A 21,667-nucleotide genomic window follows, 5' to 3' on the forward strand; every position below is an offset into this window, starting at 1 on the left:
TGCTGTCAGGAGCTCACATCGAACAGCGAGATCTAGTTTTGCTAAGGGCCTTCTCCTTGACACAGGCCCAGAGTTTGACTGCAGAGCCGAGGTAAAGAGTGAACGAGATGTTTAATCTGAAAAATTAAACCTCCTCCTATACAGACCGCATCCATCTATGCCAGCTAGGGAACAGCTATTTTACAGCAAGCTGTTTATAGCCTCTCCGTGCCAGGGGAGCAATTTAAGCAGTAACAGAACGGGGCTTTTTCTGTAATCCTTCCCATTCCCAGACTTCTTTGTAAAGTGTGGGAGCTGCGATGCCAACGTGCCCCGCTATGACCCGCATCGCGAGCAGTGGGAGCCGTGTTCCCGGCGCGATCCGAGGGGGACGGGGCTGCCCCTGCAGCAAGGGCAGCCCTGGCAGGACGCGGAGCTCTCTGCGGAGAAGCTTCAGCCGAGTCCCCTCACCTACCGCTCTCGTGACCCCAACGACGTATTTTGTGTTTATCACCGAGAAGAAAAACATCCCGCAAGAAGAGGCTTAACTTTAAATTCTCTTTTTCTGCCAGGAATAACAAGGGAGCGAGGGAAGCACAACTTTGAAAGCTCCAGCTCATTAAGCCTCAGAAAAATAAATCAGCTCATCATAAAAACAAAACAAAAGCCAACAGAATAAAGATGCTGGGTTTTTTTTTTTTTTTTCCAGACACATACATAAATTGCACAAACATGAGCAGTAGAGACGCCCATGCTATAACATCATTGTCCACTCTATCTGAGAAGAATTTTAGGGCCGTGTCCTGCTGCTATTGGAGTCAAAAGGAAGAAGCCTGCTGGGAATGGGGATGACAAAACAGTTTTTTGCCTCCTCAGGCTTAAAAGGCAGGTAAAACAAACAGATGACTTCAGAGAGCCCATGGGTCGGCTTGGCAAGGAAAGGTCCCCACTGGATCAGAAAGATTAACTCCGGGGGAGGGCAACCCTTCAGGGAGCGAGCAGCTGCCATTAGTTAATATTTATGGACTTCTGCAGCGACGGCAGGAGGACCCTAAAACAGCGCCGGAGATTCGGACTAGGTGCCCTGGAATCAGGGCTGCGTTAACCTATGTGATCCGAAGCTTCTCTCTTATCAGCATTTGGAGCATAAAATCATATCACTCATGCCTAACTGCCACATACTTGTAACCCTATACTTGTGGGATAAAATTAAATCAAGACAAACTGAGATGCCTGTATTCTCCCTTTATAATTTATAAGGATAAAATGCAAGTTTTTTGCCAGGGCAAGGTTCAGGAACTTTACATATCCTGCTGGGAAAAAAAAAAAAAATGCAACAATCTCCTCTGCCCATGAACAGATATCATTCAGAATTTGTCAGTCATCCAAAACAGCTTATCTTCTCCCTTCATTAGAAACCATGTTTTAGAAAAGCTCTTCACAATTCTCTTAGGGTCTATTAGTCATAAAATGATGCTAAAGTGACAAAATGCAAGAAATGTCTTCTCTATTTGTGACTTAACAGTAGTTCCCTTGACCTTGTTTTTCTGTGGAAAATACCAGAAGTTAAAAACTTCTGTTTAGTGAATTTAAGCCAGCTGAGAACCAGGTTGGCTTTGGCAGGGGATTGCTTTCTTGCTTTTTTTTTGTGAGCTCTTCAGACATAGCTCCCCCAGATCCTGAGGGGTTCGGAGATCATAAGCTGAAAATCACTGCTCTACAAAACATGTTCTCATTTTTGTATGCAACAAACCTCTGCATATCTTCCTCTTTCCTTCCTCTGGGGAAGGAAAGCGCCAGGTATCCTTTATCTTACTAAAGACTTGGAACAGTACAACTGACCTGTAGTTTACTAGGACAAACATAAAGGAGATCTTTACTATTTATTTCCTAGCAGAAATAGGAAGTTAATTACTTGCAAAGAGCATTTCAAAGATTACTGTCTATTGTGAGGAAGAAAGGACCTTAAAACATACAGCACGACTTGAAAAAGCATGAATGTCTGTTGCTATCAGTAAGCATTTGCATTTTTAGGATTACTGAAAAATCATGATGTTTGCATTGCTAAGCCAACTGCAATGTAAACTCTCTTAAACCTAGATTTTATAGCAGAACTCAGAGTGGTTGAGGTTAGAAGGGACCTCTAGAGATCGAGTCCAACCCCCCTGCTCCAGCAGGGACACCTAGAGCACATGGCACAGCGTGGCATCCAGGCAGGTTTTGAAGATATATGTATTCAAATATAAGTATTTTGAATATATTTGGTGCCGTACATTTCTGCATTGGAATATCCCTCCTTGTCCCGCAGAGGCCCCGTTAGCTGCAGAAGCGGGAGCAGAGCGTGGGGCAAAGCCCTCCTGTGCCCCCCAGCTCACCCTGGGGAGCCCCTGCCCACTGCTCCTTCCCCCGGAGCAAGAGGAAGCCAAATAACTGCAAACCGACCGCCCCAGTGACACCCCAGCCCATCTGCAAAGGTCGTATGTGGGCAGCAGAGGTACGTGCTGTGACTGATAACTCATGTCTTTAATGGTTCAACAAAACGAGATTGCATTCATTTCAAATATGAACATATTTTGCAAGCTCATGTATCAAGCAGTTCTATCTAGCTGTCTTTTGATACCTATCTAAAGGTAATTTTCAGAAGAAAAATGTATGAAGCACCTAAGGATCCACAGAACCATTCTCTATATTGTATTTCTGGAGTCATTACATCTCTGAATTCCATCCCTGCATGGAGTTAAGGATGCTATTATTTACTTAGGTGCCTAAATAATCACCTTCCCATAAAGTGGACATTGCTATTTCCCTTCAGTATGCTCTCTTAAGTCTCACCCTTTTATAACAAGCGGCACATCCATGGGAGGCCTACAGAAAACTGTAGGAGGAAACAAACTGGATCCATCAATCTTGCTAACCATCCTATCATTCCACTATAGGCATCACTTTTCAATATATAGTTAGTATTGGCAATTGATCTAGTAGTAGTTATCATTTTATCTATTTACTTGAAATATGAAGCCTTCATGTATTCCCCAAGTTATTCCTCTTGTCCTGAAAGACTCCAATACTAGTTCTAATACAGAAAAAAAAATGGAAATAATATTGTTTTCAGACAACATCTAATAACTATGCACCTTCTCTTTGCAAGAACAGCAGAGTTTTACTTGTGTCCAGAATGAGAAAGAAGAGATACAGAGCCATGGGTACTGCTCCATCCCATGGAAGCAGCAGCATGAACAGCAGCCTATGTTTTAGGAATTGTATTTTTCTTCCCCCATCAGCCTTATGGATAAAACTTGGAAGACATTCAGGGAGATGCTCCATGCAAGTTCTCAGTATGGGGCTACATCTACATTTAGTAGAAATTAGCATGCACAAGAGAGCTCAGCACAGAAACAAAGTCTTACTTTTTAATCTTTCTGTAAAAGAAACTGAAAATAATAGCAGGGAAACAGAAATCATTTCAAAGCATAAAGTGCCTCTCAAAAAATTTGCAAGGAATTTCAGTTAAGAAACCTGCAATATCAGAAAACAAAACAGACTTCTTAAAATTCTTCCTCTGTACAGGTGCAACCCCTCTTATCCAGCTAATGGTCACCCCATGAGACATTGAGAAGGCAACAGGAAAGAGGTTCAATTTATACAAGAAAGTAAGTAGTAAGGTTGCATTGCAAAGAGAGCACCATGAGAGCAATGTGGCCAAAACAACCACTGTTTTTTACAGATCAAACCAGATGAGATGTAATGAAAAGAACAAGCACAGGAAAAAAGCAAAGAGGAAGGAAATCTTCGAAATTAAGAGCACTGCGAACAGATATTCCACAGAAAATTAGCTAGAAGAACTGCACACGTGTATTTGCTGCAAGCCCATCTCCTGGAGCAAGCATGTCAGAGAGTACTGCATTCTACAGTGATACTGAATGCCAAAGAAATAATCAAATTGCTTTAAAATATCACCTTTATTAAAGATTTGTTTTTTCTCTCCAAGTCAGACCAAACCAGCAGCTCACTAGACACAGAGAGCTGGTTACCAGTATTTATTGCAGGGTAGAAGAGAGAATCAACTTCTGGATAACCCGACATGACATCCAGCTTAAACCACTCAGCAAATAAAGGGCTGGCAGGTTACAAAATGAGGGACAGCTACACAATCAGAGATGCAGATTTCAGTACCCGGGGTACTGAAAGGACTGCCTTGCTCAAACCCACAGTCTCTGACCCACCATTCAACACGACAGCAAATCCCCACCAAACCACGTCTCAGAGATGAAGCAGCGCATCGGCACAGGGCAGCTATCGGAATCATAGGAAGGGAGGGATGTTGTCTCCAGACACAGGTCTGACTTACAGAAAGCCTAGTCCTTGTTTTAAACAAACCTCACAGCATGTCAGACCACAAGGCCCGGGATACGTAGAGCAATTCTGTACCAGAACAGAACTCCAGTGGTAATTCTGCAATGAACAAGACAAGTCATTCAAGACACAGAGGTTTCCACTTAACAGGATGATTTTCACTTTGAGAAACTTCCTAGCTGTTGATTTACCAGATCTGCACAGCAGCTCAGGCTCAAAATACTAGGTTTGCTTGAGCTGAGCTCAGCAGAAACATTTAACCTCTTTGTTGCCAAAATTATTTAAATAAAAATTGTCTGTCTTGGTAAGAACTAAGGCATACTGCTGTAAGAACATGGTTCCTCATGCAACACTGGCCCATCACCTGCACTAGTGTCTCTGTATGGTGCTCTCTGTAGATGTAGCAACATACTCAAGACGAGGTCCGACGTGTGCATTGTGCTCCACTGCAGGGGCACGGATCTACTCCTTGCTGCTCTTCTGCCATGCCAAACTTGAATTCCCAACGTCTTATTTAACTTATGAGAAGTAATTAAGACTCACTGCTTGACTTTGAGACATTATTTTCATGACATTAGAACATATGAGCAAGCTCCCAAGCACACACCATCTCCATGCTGCTCTCTTGACAAACATCCCATTCTTGTTTCTGCTGACAAAACAATATTGGCAAGACTGATTGTTTTCAGTACAGAAACACTTGTGTGTTCAAGAAATCAGGCCACCTTGCTTGGCTAAACATCCTCCCAACCCCTCACAACATGATCCACTTCTTCCCTGTCTGGTTTCTCTTCCCACGGGTGGCTTTTGTCCCAGCAGTGTCACATAGGTGTCAAAATTCTTATCAGATCTTTCTTACTTTAATCATAGTGAAGCCATACAAATATATTCTCAGCAGCAGGTATACACTATCACCATTCTGGTGCATGTCTCCATTGTTAGGAGGCCATTTTCTTATTACTCTATTGCAATGTTCCCCCTTCTATTTAACTGTACAAAATATCTAGGAATCAAGTACCACTCTAATAGCTTGAATAGCTCTTGCGGGAAAAAACATCTCTGTAGGTTCTATAAATATCAAGGTTCCTTACAGCATTAATGCCAAGCTTGGTACCAAAAAGATTGGTTTAATGCCAATAACAAGTTACAATAAATTTCATACCAGCCACCCAAAAGAAGTTCACTCACTAGCACATTAGAATGGAATTTTTACTTTCAGTCTTGAAGAAGTTAATATGAAAATTCCTGTGATCAGGATAACGAATATGTGAGTCATTCCTTTGATAAAGTATTTATGAATACACACGTACAAATATTATTTTAAAATTCAAATAAATAGGGAGTTGATCTGACAGATGGTCTTTAAGTCACTCAAGACTTAACAGTTTAGAATACTAACTGCTACAGAGCAGTTTTCCTTCCCCAGAGGGAGGCACAAAGTTTCACACCAGTGCTTTGGTAGGATGCATTACTCCCATGTTTTTTTCCAGTAAGCATACCTCAGGAAAATGGAAAACACCCTTTTCAACAGTTAATACTAACATACCAGCCCAGCAAACATTAACAGAAATTCCATACAAAACCATATACCACTGCAGCACAAAAACCTGTCTGAAAATGAAACTAATCATGAACATTAATACTTTATCTATAGTATGTTCTCTGTACATAATTTCCTGTACTGAATTTCTCTTAAGAGTAACAACAGTCTGTGTAGTTGCTCATATCATAGTTGCACACTTTTAGGGCACATAAGTGGCTCTAAACCGGGCAGCTAGAAGACTTACGAATCTACCTGGATAATCTGTCTGTCGTTTGTCTCTGCTCTCCATTTCCCTTTCCACCCAGCTTGGCTCCCTGCAAAACACACACTTCTGTGGTGGATGCACTGAGAAGTCAGTGATGCCTTTGAACCAACGAGGAATATTGACCCTAACAGTCCAGCCAGTTTGGGAGGGTGATGGGCAGCGCTCTGCTTAATACCTGAAAGACAAGGCAGGACTGGATTCGAGGGTAACAGTGACCCCCTATGGATCTCTGTGAGGGACAGAGAGATGAAGCAAAAAGCGACTGCAAAAGCCCTCTGGAACATGAAATACCAGTTCGAAGTGACACTGAAGGCAAGGTGACAGAGGAGTGGGTACGTCTGAGTGGGAACCACTCGTATGGATACACATATGAAAAAAAGACCAAATGGAAGAAATTTGAGAACACAGAATTTTTTCCAGTATGAAACAGTTGTAGCATCCATGGAGAGTGATGCTTTATGACACTGCAAACCCTACTGTCCAATTCCATCCTCTTTATTGTGTCTTGGCACGATCTACATGAATGAAAAACAATTACAAAAATAGACACATGCACTTTGGTTTTACTGACTCCCAGAAGGTGGCTGCAATGGAAGCAACAGTACTAACATTCATCTTTTAAGACGTGGTTTCACTGAAAGCTGGTTGCTTTTGCAGCTTTTGCTTAACACATCATTTGTGTGTTAGCCAACAGAATTCCCAAAGGCTTTTCCCCTGCTCCTTCTGTCCGTATTTTTGTTAAAAACTATGCCTAGCTGCAGGCAAATTCCAAAAGGTATCTGTAAAAGTTGTATTTGCATGTTCTTCATCCACAGAACAGACGGAGAAATGGAGAGTAAGGAGGAGACTGTATAGAGGAGCAAAGCAGACCTGTACAGAAAGCATGGCAATGGAAAACAGAAGTCATTTGACTCTCCATTTCTTCATAATAGAAATGTTAATGTCCTCCAGACTGTGTCGCATTAAATTCCTAAAACAGAATAGCAGCTACTGTGTTTCCACACTGAAAGTCATTTTCCTACTGCTTTTTGTAGATTGTTCACGTTACTTAACTTCAAGGAGTCCAAGAGGCTTTTGATTGTTTCACTCCCTATTCCCTTCACCCTATTCTTGATCATGTTTGGATTGTTTTTTCCAAATGGTATCAGCAGGGCTGCCAGTCCCCAGGGCTCTTTACTGATCATTCGCTGAGTTTTATCTTCCTTCTGTAATATCCAGGCACTTTCTCTGGCCAAGGCGACAAATTTCTCCAGCTGTGGCTGATTAACATTCTTGCTGATATTAAGGTCTTGTTCAAAGGGATTCCAGATATAAAGAGGAGACGACTCAGGTTTATTTACTTCCTTTCCCTGCAGATAGTTAAAGTAAAAGCCAAAGTTGTACATGTGTTATAGGCGCAGCAAATAACAAATCACTTGAGTTATTAGCATTGGCACCCAAAATAAAAGTGTTTTGACCTACTAGAGAACTTTTTGTGATAATTAATCATGGCAATTTCCCTGTTAATCTGACTGTATGATGACTCCTCTCTGAATCCTCTCAGTGGTTGTTTTCCCTAGTACATTCAACATACATTTCCTTCAAGATAAATAAGACACAAGTAGAATTTAGACCATCCATTTGGCAATTTCCTTTTGTTTTTCTACAAGTACAAATGTACTCACTACAGTCTCCTACTTTGATTGCCATCTGTGCATGGAGCAGAATGAGTGTGTCATACTAACCTTCACAGCCCAGTTTGCTAAACTACTACAAGCACTCTATATATTTGAACTGTTCCTCTCGGTGATGATATCAAGAGCTTGTATAAGAAAACATGATTACTGCCTTGTCTGAAATTTCTCACAGTTCAGAATAGAGATCTTCAGATTACAGCCTACTTTGGGGCACTCAAAAGTAAAAGCCTGGTCATTGAGACTATGTAGTTTGCTATTTAAATGCAGTGCCAGTTCTGTGCCCAGCAGTGCTCCTTTGCTGACCTATTCTTTAATACAGCCCCACTGCAAGCTCTAGTACCAGCTTACGCTTGCCCAGTGAGGAAGCAGTCACACATGTGCTACATCTCTCCTGCCCTGGGGCTCAAGGGATTGGTTTAATATAAAGCACAGGAGTAGCACAGACACCTACTCTAGGCTCCACCATGTGGAGGCTTCCGCTTGTCTTTTCGTGGCTTAAAAACAAAGACTCCTCAGCTTAACAGTTTCTAGGATCAACCTGAGCACTGTCCAAAAAGAAAAACAAAAATTCCATATCTTCTGAGTGTGTCTGTGTATTTAGATATGCATGCATATACACTTCAACAAACAGCACAAGCAGAATGCATGCAGAGACCAAAACGGTGGTGCAGGCCTCTGGGCAAACACAGAATGACCCTGTTACCTGTCACACTTCCTGAACTACAAGTGCCAATACTGGATGCTAGTGCAAACTGCAGTGGGAAATGGAAATGTCAGCAGAAAGTTTCAAAACTCAGCTGCAAGATTTAATGTGGACACTGTTTCGGTCTGGACTCCTAACTTAAAATGCAGAAGCCCGTTGGCCTATGGGGTTTGTAACAGACTTTTTCTGTATGTCATGACATTTAAAAAGGTCTCTTCCCACAGAATCAAAGTAGTAGTCATTCTAAAACAGCCACTTTTGATACACAACAGTAGAGAGGAAAAAAATAAAAAAGAAGAAATCCTACAGGCTTAACATTAGAGTTTGTGCTCCCCAATATGCCCAAGAAATGCTACAGCACCATTAAAACATTACACTAAGTGACTTTCTGATAAGAAAGCTCACTTCCTTCATAAAAAGAACTCAGTTTCTGTATATCACCGATTTACTCTGGACATGCAATTAACGTTCACAGAAATGGCTAACAAGTGTTGTTTCTCAAACAGCAGAAAGGAATTCGGTAGATAATGATGAGACATTAAAATGTATTTACCTTTCGAAGATTTATGGAATTCTTTCTGAAATCAAAATTTCCAAAATATTCAAAAAAGTTATACAGCAATTCATCTAAAGGGAAGAAAAAAAAAAAGAGCCTACAGTAACAGTAAGAAAAGGTGTAGTCTCAATATATCGGCAGAAAGATTAAAGATTTACTCACCAAGTGTTTCTGTATTTTTTGTAGGGTTAATCTTGCTTAAATCACTAACAAATGAGCAATCATAGCTTCCAATTACATGCCTGTCTTCTTCATCTGAAACAAAATTGCAAACTTACTTTGAACAACAAAAATGATGGTGTATTTAATACGTCATGTCCAATATCTATAATATGCCTGAATTCAATGAATGCTATTGCATAAAGTAAAAAGCAAACTTTCAAGTCAAGATTCCAGTTGTATGATTAAAGAGAAACAATAATAATTCTAATAAAGCAAAGGAAAAGAAGCATGAGTAAAAGAAGCATTTTAAAAACCTTACAAGAAGAATATATATGATATTTATACCTCTAAAATTATTTCCTTTAAGTACAAAGACTGGTACCTTTGCATCCAGTGGTTTACTGTCCACTAAATAACACAAATTTACAAGGTTAATAACTAAATAAGGGCTTCAGCAGTCAGACCTGAATTGTCTAGCCTCTTTTTCTGAAAAAAGCGGGTTAGGAATATTTTTGTAAAGTTGAGACAGGTGATTTTGTTCTATGCATAAGAATTCTACGGTCATTTTGAAAGCTTATTAATAAATGTTAATGGAAATATGTGAACTGCTTTTAGAGCAAATGAAGAAAACCCTTCATGTACTCCAAATTTTCAAGTAAGCATGTCAATAAGCACAAGACATAAGTGAGGAAATAAAAAGTTTGGAATGTCATTCTCCATCCTTTCATTAGACTTAATGAAGATACATGAAGATATCATACCCTGAAAGCAACGCATGAAATGGCTAAAATGGCTAACTTGCAAAGATTAAAGAACTATTTCTGGATGGACTGAAAAGTGTCAAGGATATCATGAATTGTGAGGAAAAAAAATAATCCTTCTTTTAAGCACTTCGTGTCTATAAAACAATATGTACCATATTCATGAGTGAACAAAACTGATAAACATCTCCGCATTGTTAAGAATTTACAAGTCTTCTGAAAAAAAAAAAAAAAAAAAAAAAAAAACCAACTAAAAGCAGCGAGCACATGGAAGCTGCACTAAGACTCCTTTGACAAGAATAAGCGAGACATAGAACAACCTTAACCCCTCCAACTCGAATTCAGCATTGCAAAAAAATATTATTTTGTTCTTAAAAACATGAGGTCTTGTTTTCTCACAAAAATAACACGTGAAACTTGTACATTCTCTCAAACACAGAAAAATAAGTAAGTCACTCTAATTTCTTTCATAAATAGCTGTCCTTACCTGCTAGTGCTCTAAGTTGGTCTACTGTTGGAACGATAGGTGGTGATCTCTTTTGCAGAAAGAAGATGACCATCATGGTCAGAGAGAAGTTGGTAATCCAAGCACCAGGAACACTACTTGTAAGTCCATGTACACGGGCCCAACATCGTATACTGAACACCAGTGCTCTCACACGGGAATCAAGACAACCATAGATATACAGCAGTTCTGAACTTTTTACAGCAATGCTGAGGAAGAAAAAGCATGGCACATGTAAATATTGAGAGAACTGTGAAGTACCAGGTGCAGTGCCAGCCCTTCAATCCTAGAGCATCAGTTACAAGTGAAGAGGATATCCGTAAAAAATAACTTCTACCTGTTAAAAAAATAAAGTGAATGCCTGAGATTGCCCAGGCATCAATTCCCGAGAGCTTCTCATAGTAGAAAGGATAAAGTTAGGGGGCAAACTAACACCAGACTTGCTTTCTTTCCTTGTTACATATCACAAGGGGAAAAAATGAAATAAAAAGTACTCAGGAGCACAACTATGCAGAATCAAGCCTGAAAAGATACATTTCATTTAGACATAAATGACTTTGGAGATAATCTCTATATTTTAGTACAAGTACAAACCAGAAGTTCTTTTACAATCTTAATCCAAAGAGTTATAATATGATGTACTGAAAAATAAGTAATGTGTAAAGACCATGAGATCTGCAAAGCAGGTCAACTTGGTAGTTTTCAAATGACTGATTTTTGAATGACCTGCAGTTTGTTGGAGCACAGAATATATTTCTGAATTTTGTACTGTAAAGTATCAAAAACATTTTTAGTGTGGCTAAATAAATAAATTTGCTGTGGTTGTTCAGCAAATGCTTTAAACAAACATAAGCAATTACTACTGCTAGAAGCAGCAGCCTTGCTTGCAAATGCTTGTTCTTGTTCCCATGTTGCCACATCCATACTGTTGATACCCATTTGTTGCAACTATCTAGGTTCAGATCTTGATGGAAAAAAAAACTCAAGTAGAAGGATAATGCTTTTCAAACACATTGGTTTCTACCTGCTTCATCACATGCTTGTACAAACATTCTTGTACAGTACAAAGGAGAGGGCAAAGAAGAAGCAGGAAAAAAAATATAATGAAGCACAATGCAATAACAAGACTTATTCTGGGGACGGTTTGGGGACATTTTTAACCTAAAGAGATGGTTGAACTACCATTGCAGGAGTCTTTACTTACTTTACTAAGTCTGTACTTAATTCTTTTAGGAAAAAAAAAAAAAAAAACATTTTAGGTACAGTTGCCATGTCAATGTTAGTAATTCCTTGACTTTCAAATTTTGACTGTAAAATGGTTCTCTGTTTATACAAGTATTTGTTTTTACTCCAAATAATAAGAAGAGAACAGAGACGGTCACAACTGACCAACCACTCAGCGGAGGACTACGAGGAAGCACAGAACCGACTTTCACTGTGGCTGCATGCATGTGGCTCCACTTCAAAGCACAAAAATAACTTTTCTTAACTCCTTAACAGCTCCTATGCATTCTGAAGCAGAATTTTGGATAATTCATAAAATTCAATCTAGGATCTGCTTGTATCATAGAATCTGCATTAAAAGTTGTACCAAAGTCTTCTTGAAAGATAATCACTCACATTTTATTACTCCCTATCATAAATATAAAGGGCTAGGTGCTTTCCAAGTGTGTATCTTTAATCCATTATACATCTGCAGCACTGGCAAAAAAACCCCACTATTCTTCATAAAATAAGTGACAGCAAAACAAAACAAAAAAATGCTTCCTATCAAACACTAGTCCCATAAAAAGGTGAGAGCAAGGAGGAAAACAGAAGAAACAGAGATATTTCTAGGAAGCCTGCTCCCTCTATTGGACACTCTTGTGAAGAGTCCTAATCTCAGTAAAAATTTTCTGAAGAAGCAAAGTACTGTATCTTTCCAGATACCTCGCCAGCAAATACAAAACAAACAAACAAACCCCAAAGAATCCTGAAATAACTAGAAACCCAGTCACTACACAGCAGTTGAAAGACTATAATGAAAATTAATACATTGCAGTTTCTTAATCCGAAAAGTAATCCAAAGATGATCGTGCACGTGCCTACGTACATAGCGACTAAAGAAGCTGTGTCATCTTTCAGCTCATTAAAAGACAACATTTTTCCATGGTGTTCTTCAGGTTCAGCTAGCAAGTGGAGCTATGCTGGAGAAGAGTATCTTAAAGAAAAGAAAAAAGCTTTACAACTCAGAAGCATAAATTTGCTGGCCCCCAAAGTACAAATTAAGTTCTCTTATTGTACTTGTTACAAACACCACTAACCAGTGTTCATCACAGGTTTTCAGATTATAAGTACATTCTACCCAAACTGTTTAAAACTAAGTCTTACCTGTTGCTCACTGTCAGGTCACACTGAAATCCTGTTGGCTGATGGGAGAATTTCACCAGTGGGCAGCGAGCATTGAGTATCTTCTGCACACTCACACATCCAGGACCAAAATGATCAAGGCAATCCCCGATCACGGACAGGATTTTCTGAGTCGCCAGCCTTTCAGATGGCAACCTTTTCAGCTGATACTCCATTTCAAACGGCCCTTTTGCCTACCACAAAATTTTAAAAGTAAACTGTTAGCTGTGGAATTAAGAATAATCCTGGATGACTACAACGATTTGCAAAGGACTGGGCAATTTGAGCTTCTAAGGCAAATGCATTAAAGTGGCCTGCAAAACTTGGTAAAACATACTGCTTTCTCTTTTATATTCTTTCTCAGTGATTCCATTTTACAGGTTAATAGGGAACCACTTTTTGTGAAATTAGATGCTTTAATGAGGGTATAATACATCACATTATTGTCTAAAGCAAGTAATTGTGGAATTTCTGAGACAGCACATGTACACTCCCCCCCCCCCCAAAAAAAAAGTACAGTTTTAAGTTAAAAAGGAAAAAAGACGGAACACAGTCAAACCACTGCTTATTTCATCCTACCAGTATTTTCTTTCTATATCCTCACAGCACATATTATTGAATCAAGTAGCACTGTAAAAGAATTTTTTTTCCACTTTGAAAAGAATTCAAAAATTTTAGCATATGACTTACTTTTTATAAAAAAAGTTTCTCTAAAATTGAAAATAATAATTTCACATCAGATATATTTTTCAGAAAAAAATATATCTGAGCTGCATTCTGATCATATTAGACATGCATTTTCCTGTATATTTTTGTAGTTGTAATTTTCATACACATAGCTTACACCAAAATAAAGCATTTATATGTAACCTCTAACCTCTGCTCTTTTTATAGTCTATTTTTAAACCTTAGCTATTTTTGCTTGCTAATCCCATACTTACACTGATTTACCCCTCCCTATAAAGCACCTTATGGATGAATGCACGCTGAGTGAAAAGCTTTACGCAGCGACCCGACCGGTCCTCCAAGTCACCACTACATGAGGCTACGTTTTGTTATCGCCAGGTTAGTGCAAAGGAACAAGACACCCAGAGAGGCACAGCTCGGAAGTCATGGATCCTGTAATCTCCCCAAAAACCCACTTTAAGGCACCCAATTTCTGTGCAACCCTGACAACCACTCAGGCAGTTTCTCCTGCTCTCCTCTTGCCCATGCTTCCCCAGCCAGAGTCAGTGCTTGAACATACTCCAAAACAGCGGGCCCTGATTTACATAGCCAAACAGGATTAAAGTGCTATGGGCCAGTCCTGCTTCAAAGTCAAAGGAGTCCACATCTACACAAAAGGGAGCAAGGAGCTTCCTGGAATAGAAGACTGAGGCAGTGACAGGGAAGAAGAAATTGGAACTTGGCTGTTGAGTCAGTGTGCTGGTGGTTTTACCTTTGTGCTTTGTGACAAAGACCACAGCGGGCCTTCCCACAAGACCGTTGGAACAAGAGGCACTTGCCCCAGATCCAGATGTGCCCCTTCCTTTTGCCATGCTGCCCACAGCAGAAGATGCTGATAAAGTAAACTACTCCTTTGCGGTAAATTCATAGGCTACCCTCAAAAAGAAGCATAACTGTTTGAATCCAAAATCTGTTACTCTAAAAGTGGTCATTGAACTATGTTTAAAGTAACTCAACTACTCTCCCAAGCAGCCTGCATGTTAAAAATATGATCTCTGTGCAAACACACATATTGATAGCTAGCCCTTTGATATCTCATGAGGAAGAATAAACCATACTAAAAAAAAAAAAAAATAGAATAGTCACAAATTCCATGGTAAAGAATGCTCTCACATTTGCTGACTTTTTAACTCACAATCACTGACTGGTTTTCCATGAGGCTAAATAAATAAATGTAAAGAAATGCCGAAATACCTGGTCTTCCTCCACTGCTCATAGCCTCCTGAAGGTCTGTGATAGCTTGGCAGGCAGAAGGCATCCTTTGCCCTGCTGCTATGTCATTTTATAATTAAAGTTACCTTCCTTCATTCACTTGTCCCCAGAAAGACAAGCAGTTTATGTACATTAGTAACACAATTTGCCAGGGAGAATACCATTTTGCCTTTCCTCAAAAGCATTAAGCACTGGTTGCCTATTAGGGAAGATGTGCCCACATCATAACTTCCTACAGAATATAAAGCTCTCTAGGTGCTGGCATCTTGGTCTTGTTTATTCCTTGGTTATATCTGAATCGAGATGCACTAATGATTTTTACTCCCCTTTATAGGTCAACTCTCTAATGTACCTTTCAAATTGAGGCAGCACTTATGCCCACATTTTAGCAGTCCAAAATATGCATCAGAAGATAATCTTGTTGCTTTTATTGATACCACCATGCTTGTACACAAAGCAAAAGTCTCACTGCACTACGTGTAACAGTGTAAATATTCCATGCAGCCTACTAACCTGTCATGCAACACAACGTCATGAGCACAGACAGTAGCCCTGGAGGCTCGTGCTGAAGAATTCCTAACTAAATTCCCATTAAACCAATACACACATATAGTTATCTGTCCCTGCTCAGACAGAAGAGATGGCCTCATCTCTCTGATGCCTCTCAGAACACCCACTGTGTTATTTTGATTCCTATCACAGGATTTTGCAGGTCTAGAACACCTTCCACAGTCCCATGAGAGGATAAGTTGCTTCAAACCACCTATAGATAAAAGGGCACCTCAGGAATAACATTCTTACAGTATGAAATCTAGAGCTCGCAGATGTGTTTATGCAACTCAACAAGATTGCAATGTTAATACAGCTGCCATGCCAACAACTTAAAGCTGATAAGAACATCAGTAGTATGTCTGGTTTGAAGATAATGAAGAACAATTTCAGAATACCTACCTCGCTTTTACCTGTTTCATTGTATTTACAGTCTTCTCTTTTCCCTGACCTAGCATTGGCTATTAATTAGAAAGTAGTCTTGCTGTATGAACTCAGTAAGAAAACAGTTTTCATAAACTGTTTGACATTTCATGTTAACACTATCAACAAAAATAGCTAGAGGATAAATGAAACAGCTTCAGAGCCATAGTCAAATATAATTTTCCTAACTGTAGCAAACAATACCACCTCCAAACAAGAGAATCTGAAATAATCTTTTTAAATGTTGAAGTCACTTTTTAAATCAAGGAAAAGAGCCTGACAATCTTCCATTAATACCTGTGCACACGCAAACACAAAATAATTATGCGTGAAATGCACACGAAGCCTGTACAAACACCAAATTATTTTTCCTATAATGATAAAAATACCTTCTTCCATGTCACATTCAGTTTTTGAAGGTCTTCAAGTCTAAACATTCAAATAAATTTATCAATCTCTCATTTAGACTTATGTGAAACCTTTATCAGAGTGTGACTGACATTTAGACTGACTTTGACATTTAGAGGAGCAAATGAGCCGCTCTGTCAAAAATTATTGAAACAACTGAATATGTATAGAATAATCTTACCATTTTTTTAATGTGCTTTCTTGCTTCATTAAAGTCCAGAAACATGTCCACGTCACATCCCAGTTTGCCAAAGGTGTTCACTGAAGAGCCAAACGGCTTTACCACGCTGTCTGGGAAATAGGCACGTGCAAAATCCCGAACCAGGGAACAGGCCAAAAATCGGAGCTTGATATTTTCTTCTGTGAGCTGATATTCATTCAGCAGAGTGTACATCTGACTGCTTATCTAGTGCAGAAATTGAACACAGTGAAGATACAGTGACTCATAATATATACTTTTACCTACTTAATATCTCTGTGGTTTGAATAAAGGATTGATTCACAGAGAGGTTTATTTCCATATGGAAAAATACATTTGGCAATTAAAATAACAAATTTCACCTATTTGTTACTATGCGTGAAAAGCAAATTCAAAATTCTATTTTTTTAAGACAGAAATAAACTGTATTCCAAGATACACATGTTCACTTGCAATTCTGAAATAAATGTGATTCATGTTTAGTAAAGAGAGATTGACAAACCTATACTTACACTGTCAGCACCACAAAGTTTTTGAATAAGGTCTTTGACTGTAATGTGAGACTGAGGAGAGAGGTGAATTTGTGTCTCAGCAGCAGCTTGACCCACTGGGTTTTTCATCACAAAAGTAAAAAGTCTAGACTTAAAGGGAACAACAGGATACTCTGTAGTACTTGGGATTCCAATAACATCCTGTAATGAGGCTATACTGTTTTTTTCAGAAAATTCTATTAAGGCATGGATACCCTAAAACAAAGGGTGGAAAGAGACAGGGTTAGATAATAACACATGAGATTTGAATTGATTATATTGATGTTATTCAGGTATTCATACAACAGTTTTGAAGCTCGGTGATACTTTTTGTACTTCAGAACATTTTTAGACACCTTTTGACAAGCAGTCAAAGCAAAATTAATATCTACAACACTTGGCTGTGAACATTAAACACAAAATTATTAAAATTCATTTATCTTTCCAATTGTAATATTCAAAAAACATGTAAAAAGCTTAGCTCTACTGTTAGAATAGAGAGCAGTGTTATGTACAAGGCTTAAAGTCCAAAAAAATGTTGCTATCCATCATTTATAACAGGTGTAGCTTAGGTGATTTAAAAGATCTGTTACTCAGCAACTTGTAAACTTTAATAAAAACAAGTTTAATACAATGGCTCTCTGTAACATGCTCAGCTTATATATATGTAAGGTCTACTCCAAGTGCTAGCATTTCTTTTTGTTTAAGTCTAGATTTTAGTGAACATTATCAATTACTTACACGATTTTCAAAAAAGAAGTGACTGTTAATTTTTCCGTGACTGGACAAATACTGTAATAATTTTTTCTCACTAATTTTTGGTGGGCACTTAATCAAAATAGTCCGTTCTGCTTGCTCCAACCGTTCTGTTTGAACCTCAGTGAATGTCTTCTTTCTGCCATTGACCTCGGCATCTGTGTGAACAAACGCACATCAGAGTTTTGCTACGCAAACATGAAGATTTGAAACAGATTTTTGCACATTTAATCTACTCTTTTAGGACTGGAAAACTCTACAAAGAATTCTTCTGGCTCTCCAAGAGCAGCACAAGAAAACAATCAAGAAACATGAGTGCAATTCTCTCATGAAGGCATTTATTTGTAAGAGTGAAGACCAGGAAATGCAAGAAGAAAACAATACTGGCTTCCCTTGATCCCACAGGAAGGTTGATGACACAAGGGACACTCGTTCTTCTCTTATGAACTATTCACTGTCAAAAAAATCAGCACTCACAGTATGACTTTGTGCAGTAACCTAGAACTACAGGACCTAGCCTGCACCAGGCAAAGCTCATGCAAAGCTGCACTGAAAAGGAAAGCGACCTCCACTACCACAGCACCAGCACTTTTACCTTGGAACAATGAAACACTTGGCTGTTTTTACAACTCAGCTTCTTTTCAGTAAACTCCTACCTCCCAAAACACATTTCATACTACATTTTCATTTATTCATCAATTAGCCCACAGATCAGTCTTACCCCAACACAGTACTGACCATAGATATGGCTGCCGACAGCCTCTAGAATCAAGCTGGAACTGAGACATCCTGGACCATCAGGAAGCACAGAAAATACTTTTGTTGATTACACATGGGGAAGGGCAACATCCTAAACTGAAAGTAATAACCACATCTCTGCGAAACCCTCAAGCTACCAGCTGACCACCTCCTGTTACTATCACAGCCTGTGAAACTGCTCCCCGTTAACACAGTCATTCCTAATTCAGACCTTGAAGCTGGAGAGCAGGCGCTTCTCTCCTTGTGGCTACTATCAGGTAAGGAAACTTCAGAGAGGTTTTTACATTACTTTTGATTTTTGAGGATGATAGAGGAATTCGGGTCTTCATCTTAACTACAAGCTAATAAAGACTGTAAAGCGTTTATTAAAAAATATTTTGCAAGAAGTTTATTGTGCCTATCACACGGACTTATAAGAGTAGTTGTTTCAATAGTTTAATGTTATAGCAACTTTTCAGTAAAAGACTGAAAAGGCACTTTATGAAGAAGATAAATACCCTACTACCCCTGAGGTCAGAGAAAGGACCAAAATCACATGTCCTGTAGAACCAGAAGATGAACCCAAGGCCTACATGCAGACCTGCCTCCACCAGGCCAGGCTGGCTCTGCAGTTCTTTACTGTGTGTAGTTGAGCACCACAGCAGAACTCGTGCTCTGTGCTGCGGTGCTCCCTGAGCTCTGCTGCCATTTGCACAGTCCAAGCACAGCACAGACACAGCAGATCTCATCCAAACAGCCATCCTAAGAAATTTAAATGTGGGAGAGGCTTTCAGCTTTACTTTCTTCCCTTGTTTCCACAGCATTTCCAGCTAAAGCGACCGTGACACAATGTCACTAAACTGGCATAAACCAGCACTACGGCTGGCAGGAACACCTCAGCCTCCACACAGTGCTCACATACAGCCCAATGCTGCTCTCTGATGCTGGGCTAAGTACTCACACGGCCACATGACAAACCAGGTGAGAAGAACAATCTTGGTTCATGAAAACAAGGAGGCGCTACCTAATGCTCTTCAGACCCTGAAACACTAACATGGGCACATGGCTTGGGCTCCCAAGCGTAGGATCACTGAATGGTCTAGGTTGGAAGGGACCTCTAGAAATCACCTAGCACAATCCCCTGCTCCAGCAGGGACACCCAGAGCACGTGGCACAGGGTGGCATCTGGGCGGGTTTGGAAGATCTCCAGAGAAGGAGACTCCACAACCTCTCTGGGCAGCCTGTGCCAGGGCTCTGTCACCCCCACAGGAAAGAAGTTCTTCCTCACATGGAGGTGGAACTTGCTGTGTTTTAATTTGCATCAATTACCCCTTGTCCTGTCATTGGCCACCATAGAGAAGAGTTTGGCCCCATTCTCTTTACATTCTCTTCTCAGGTATTTCTACATGTTGACAGGATCCCCTCTCAATCTTCTCTTGCTTAGTCATTCCTCGTATGAGAAATGCTCCAATCCCTTAACCATCTTCATGGCTCTGCACTGGACCCTCTCCATAAGGGCTGCACAGTGCACCCATCACAGCCCCGGGGCTCTGCAACAACCACGGGCTTCCCACGTGAAGCTCCTCGGGAACAGCGCGGCCCCCTCTTGGCTAAGCCGATTCATTCCTACCGGGGATCCTAACTCTGGAATGAGCACAACAACCTCCAAGAGGCCTGGGGAGGCCCCAAGGAGGCCCAGGGGGAAAAGTGGGGGAATACAGCCCGGCGCCCTCACCTGCCTCCTCGGCAGCCGACGGCGTCCTCTGCACCGCGGTGCCGGTAGAACCGAACCGGGCCTGAGGGCCAAGGCCCGAGGCGGGAAGGCGCCAACGGCCGCGCAGCAGCGCCAGGCCCAGCGCCATCACCACGCAGCGTCGGCCGCCCCTCCTGCGCACGCGCCGCCCTCTACGGCGGCCGGCGAAGCTCAGCCCGCGCCGTCCCGCGTTGCGGCCTGAACATGAGGCGTCGACGCGGGAGACCGGGGGACGGGCGCGGCAGGACCCGTTTGGGCCGAGTCCGGGCCCCGCCGCGCCCGCCCCCCCGTCTCCCGCGCCGTCCCCTTTTCCCCCGGGATGTGGCAGGGGAGGCGCCTTCCAGTAAAACGAAATAGAAACCGGCTCCGTGGCGGGGAGGGCGGCGCTGCGCGGCCGCCCCCGGGGAGTTTCCAGCGGGCGGCGGTGGCGGCGCGGGGCAGCGCAGCGGCAGGTGAGGTGCGCGCGGGGCGAGAAAACGGGCAAAATTCACAAAATTGCCCCTTTTTCCCTCATGTCTGTCCGCCTGTTCGGAGCGGGTTAGGCTTCTTTATGGAGCTGCTAAAATATAGGTGCTCCTGCTGGTCCTGTGGTGTGCGAGGCGGGAGATGGAGATCCACGGGCTTCAGGAGGCACCTTGTTGCCAACAGCCTCTCCAGCAGCAGGGGCTTCACTGCTCAAATCGTTTAGTCTCTTGCACCTGCTCTCCCCCCTACCTTAACTGACCCTCTTTCTGCAAAGAGGGCAGCAGTGACTTGGGTTCTGTTGGCGCTGTCAGCATCAGAAGTTCTCTCCTCTGGAGAGAAGATGTGGAAATTGAAGTTGTTGGAATTTTTGGTTACTGAACAGGCGTTATTTTAAAAGGGATTCTGCTCTTCAAGATCTGTCAATACTGTTTTGTTTTTGTTTTGTTTTGTTTTGTTTTCCCTTAAAAGCAGTACATATTTTTGTCATGACTACTGGTTAACTGCCTGCAATCAGACCAAAAAATTATCTAATACAAGAAATCCTTATATAGGTACATGACTGTACTGAGCCAGTCTGTGCAGATTTTTCCCTTTTTTTTTTTTTTTTTTTTTTACTCCTGACGCAGAAAAGAAACAAAACAAGTCCTGCAGGAGCTCAGAGGAATGAGCTATCCAGTTAACCTCATGCCCTGTAATATGGCCTATAAAGATATTTTCAAGTAATGGTCTTCTCAGAAAAAGGCTTTCAGGGAAAAGCTGCTCATGACAAACAGAGAAAGAACCTCTTTGCGTGCGAACTGCTCATGTGATGATGTTGAAATAGTGACAGAGGTGGAGAAAGAATCTTGTGCTTTATCGACTGATTTAAGTGCTTACTCTTCTTTTCTCCCTGCACATTAAAGCAATTTTCTTGTTATTTTTTCATTAAAGACTTAAGTAAAACATAGTTAGTGACGTAAATTGTTCAATCACTTTGGTTGTGTAGAGTGATTTAGAGCACTATTTAAGTGCTCAGAA

At 40.8% G+C, this 21,667-nt stretch overlaps 1 protein-coding gene across 1 annotated transcript; it reads right to left on the reverse strand.

The window, feature by feature from the left end:
• Window positions 1-6,619: 6,619 nt before the first annotated feature.
• MTPAP (mitochondrial poly(A) polymerase) lies at window positions 6,620-20,314 on the reverse strand. The gene is made up of 9 exons (XM_010217214.2): window positions 20,168-20,314; window positions 17,680-17,852; window positions 16,921-17,154; window positions 16,391-16,615; window positions 12,874-13,085; window positions 10,486-10,712; window positions 9,238-9,330; window positions 9,073-9,146; window positions 6,620-7,489 (listed from the first exon to the last, which is right to left on the reverse strand). Exons 1-9 carry the CDS (start codon window positions 20,292-20,294, stop codon window positions 7,151-7,153), a joined length of 1,704 nt encoding a protein of 567 aa, XP_010215516.2. The 5' UTR covers window positions 20,295-20,314; the 3' UTR covers window positions 6,620-7,150.
• Between the last annotated feature and the right edge of the window lie 1,353 nt (window positions 20,315-21,667).

This window comes from Tinamus guttatus, unplaced genomic scaffold (assembly GCF_059628265.1).
Source record: "Tinamus guttatus ecotype Peru unplaced genomic scaffold, ASM5962826v1 Tinamus_guttatus_pri_ptg000530l, whole genome shotgun sequence".
Taxonomy (NCBI): domain Eukaryota; kingdom Metazoa; phylum Chordata; class Aves; order Tinamiformes; family Tinamidae; genus Tinamus; species Tinamus guttatus.

Coding starts and splice junctions, on each gene's coding strand:
- MTPAP (XM_010217214.2), bottom strand. CDS start 20,294: ATGGCGCTGGGCCTGGCGCTGCTGCGCGGCCGTTGGCGCCTTCCCGCC. Junction 17,155..17,679: donor ACTTCTTTTTTGAAAATCGT/GTAAGTAATTGA, acceptor CCTTTGTTTTAG/GGTATCCATGCCTTAATAGA. Junction 10,713..12,873: donor GACCTGACAGTGAGCAACAG/GTAAGACTTAGT, acceptor TTTCTTCCTCAG/CATTGCTGTAAAAAGTTCAG.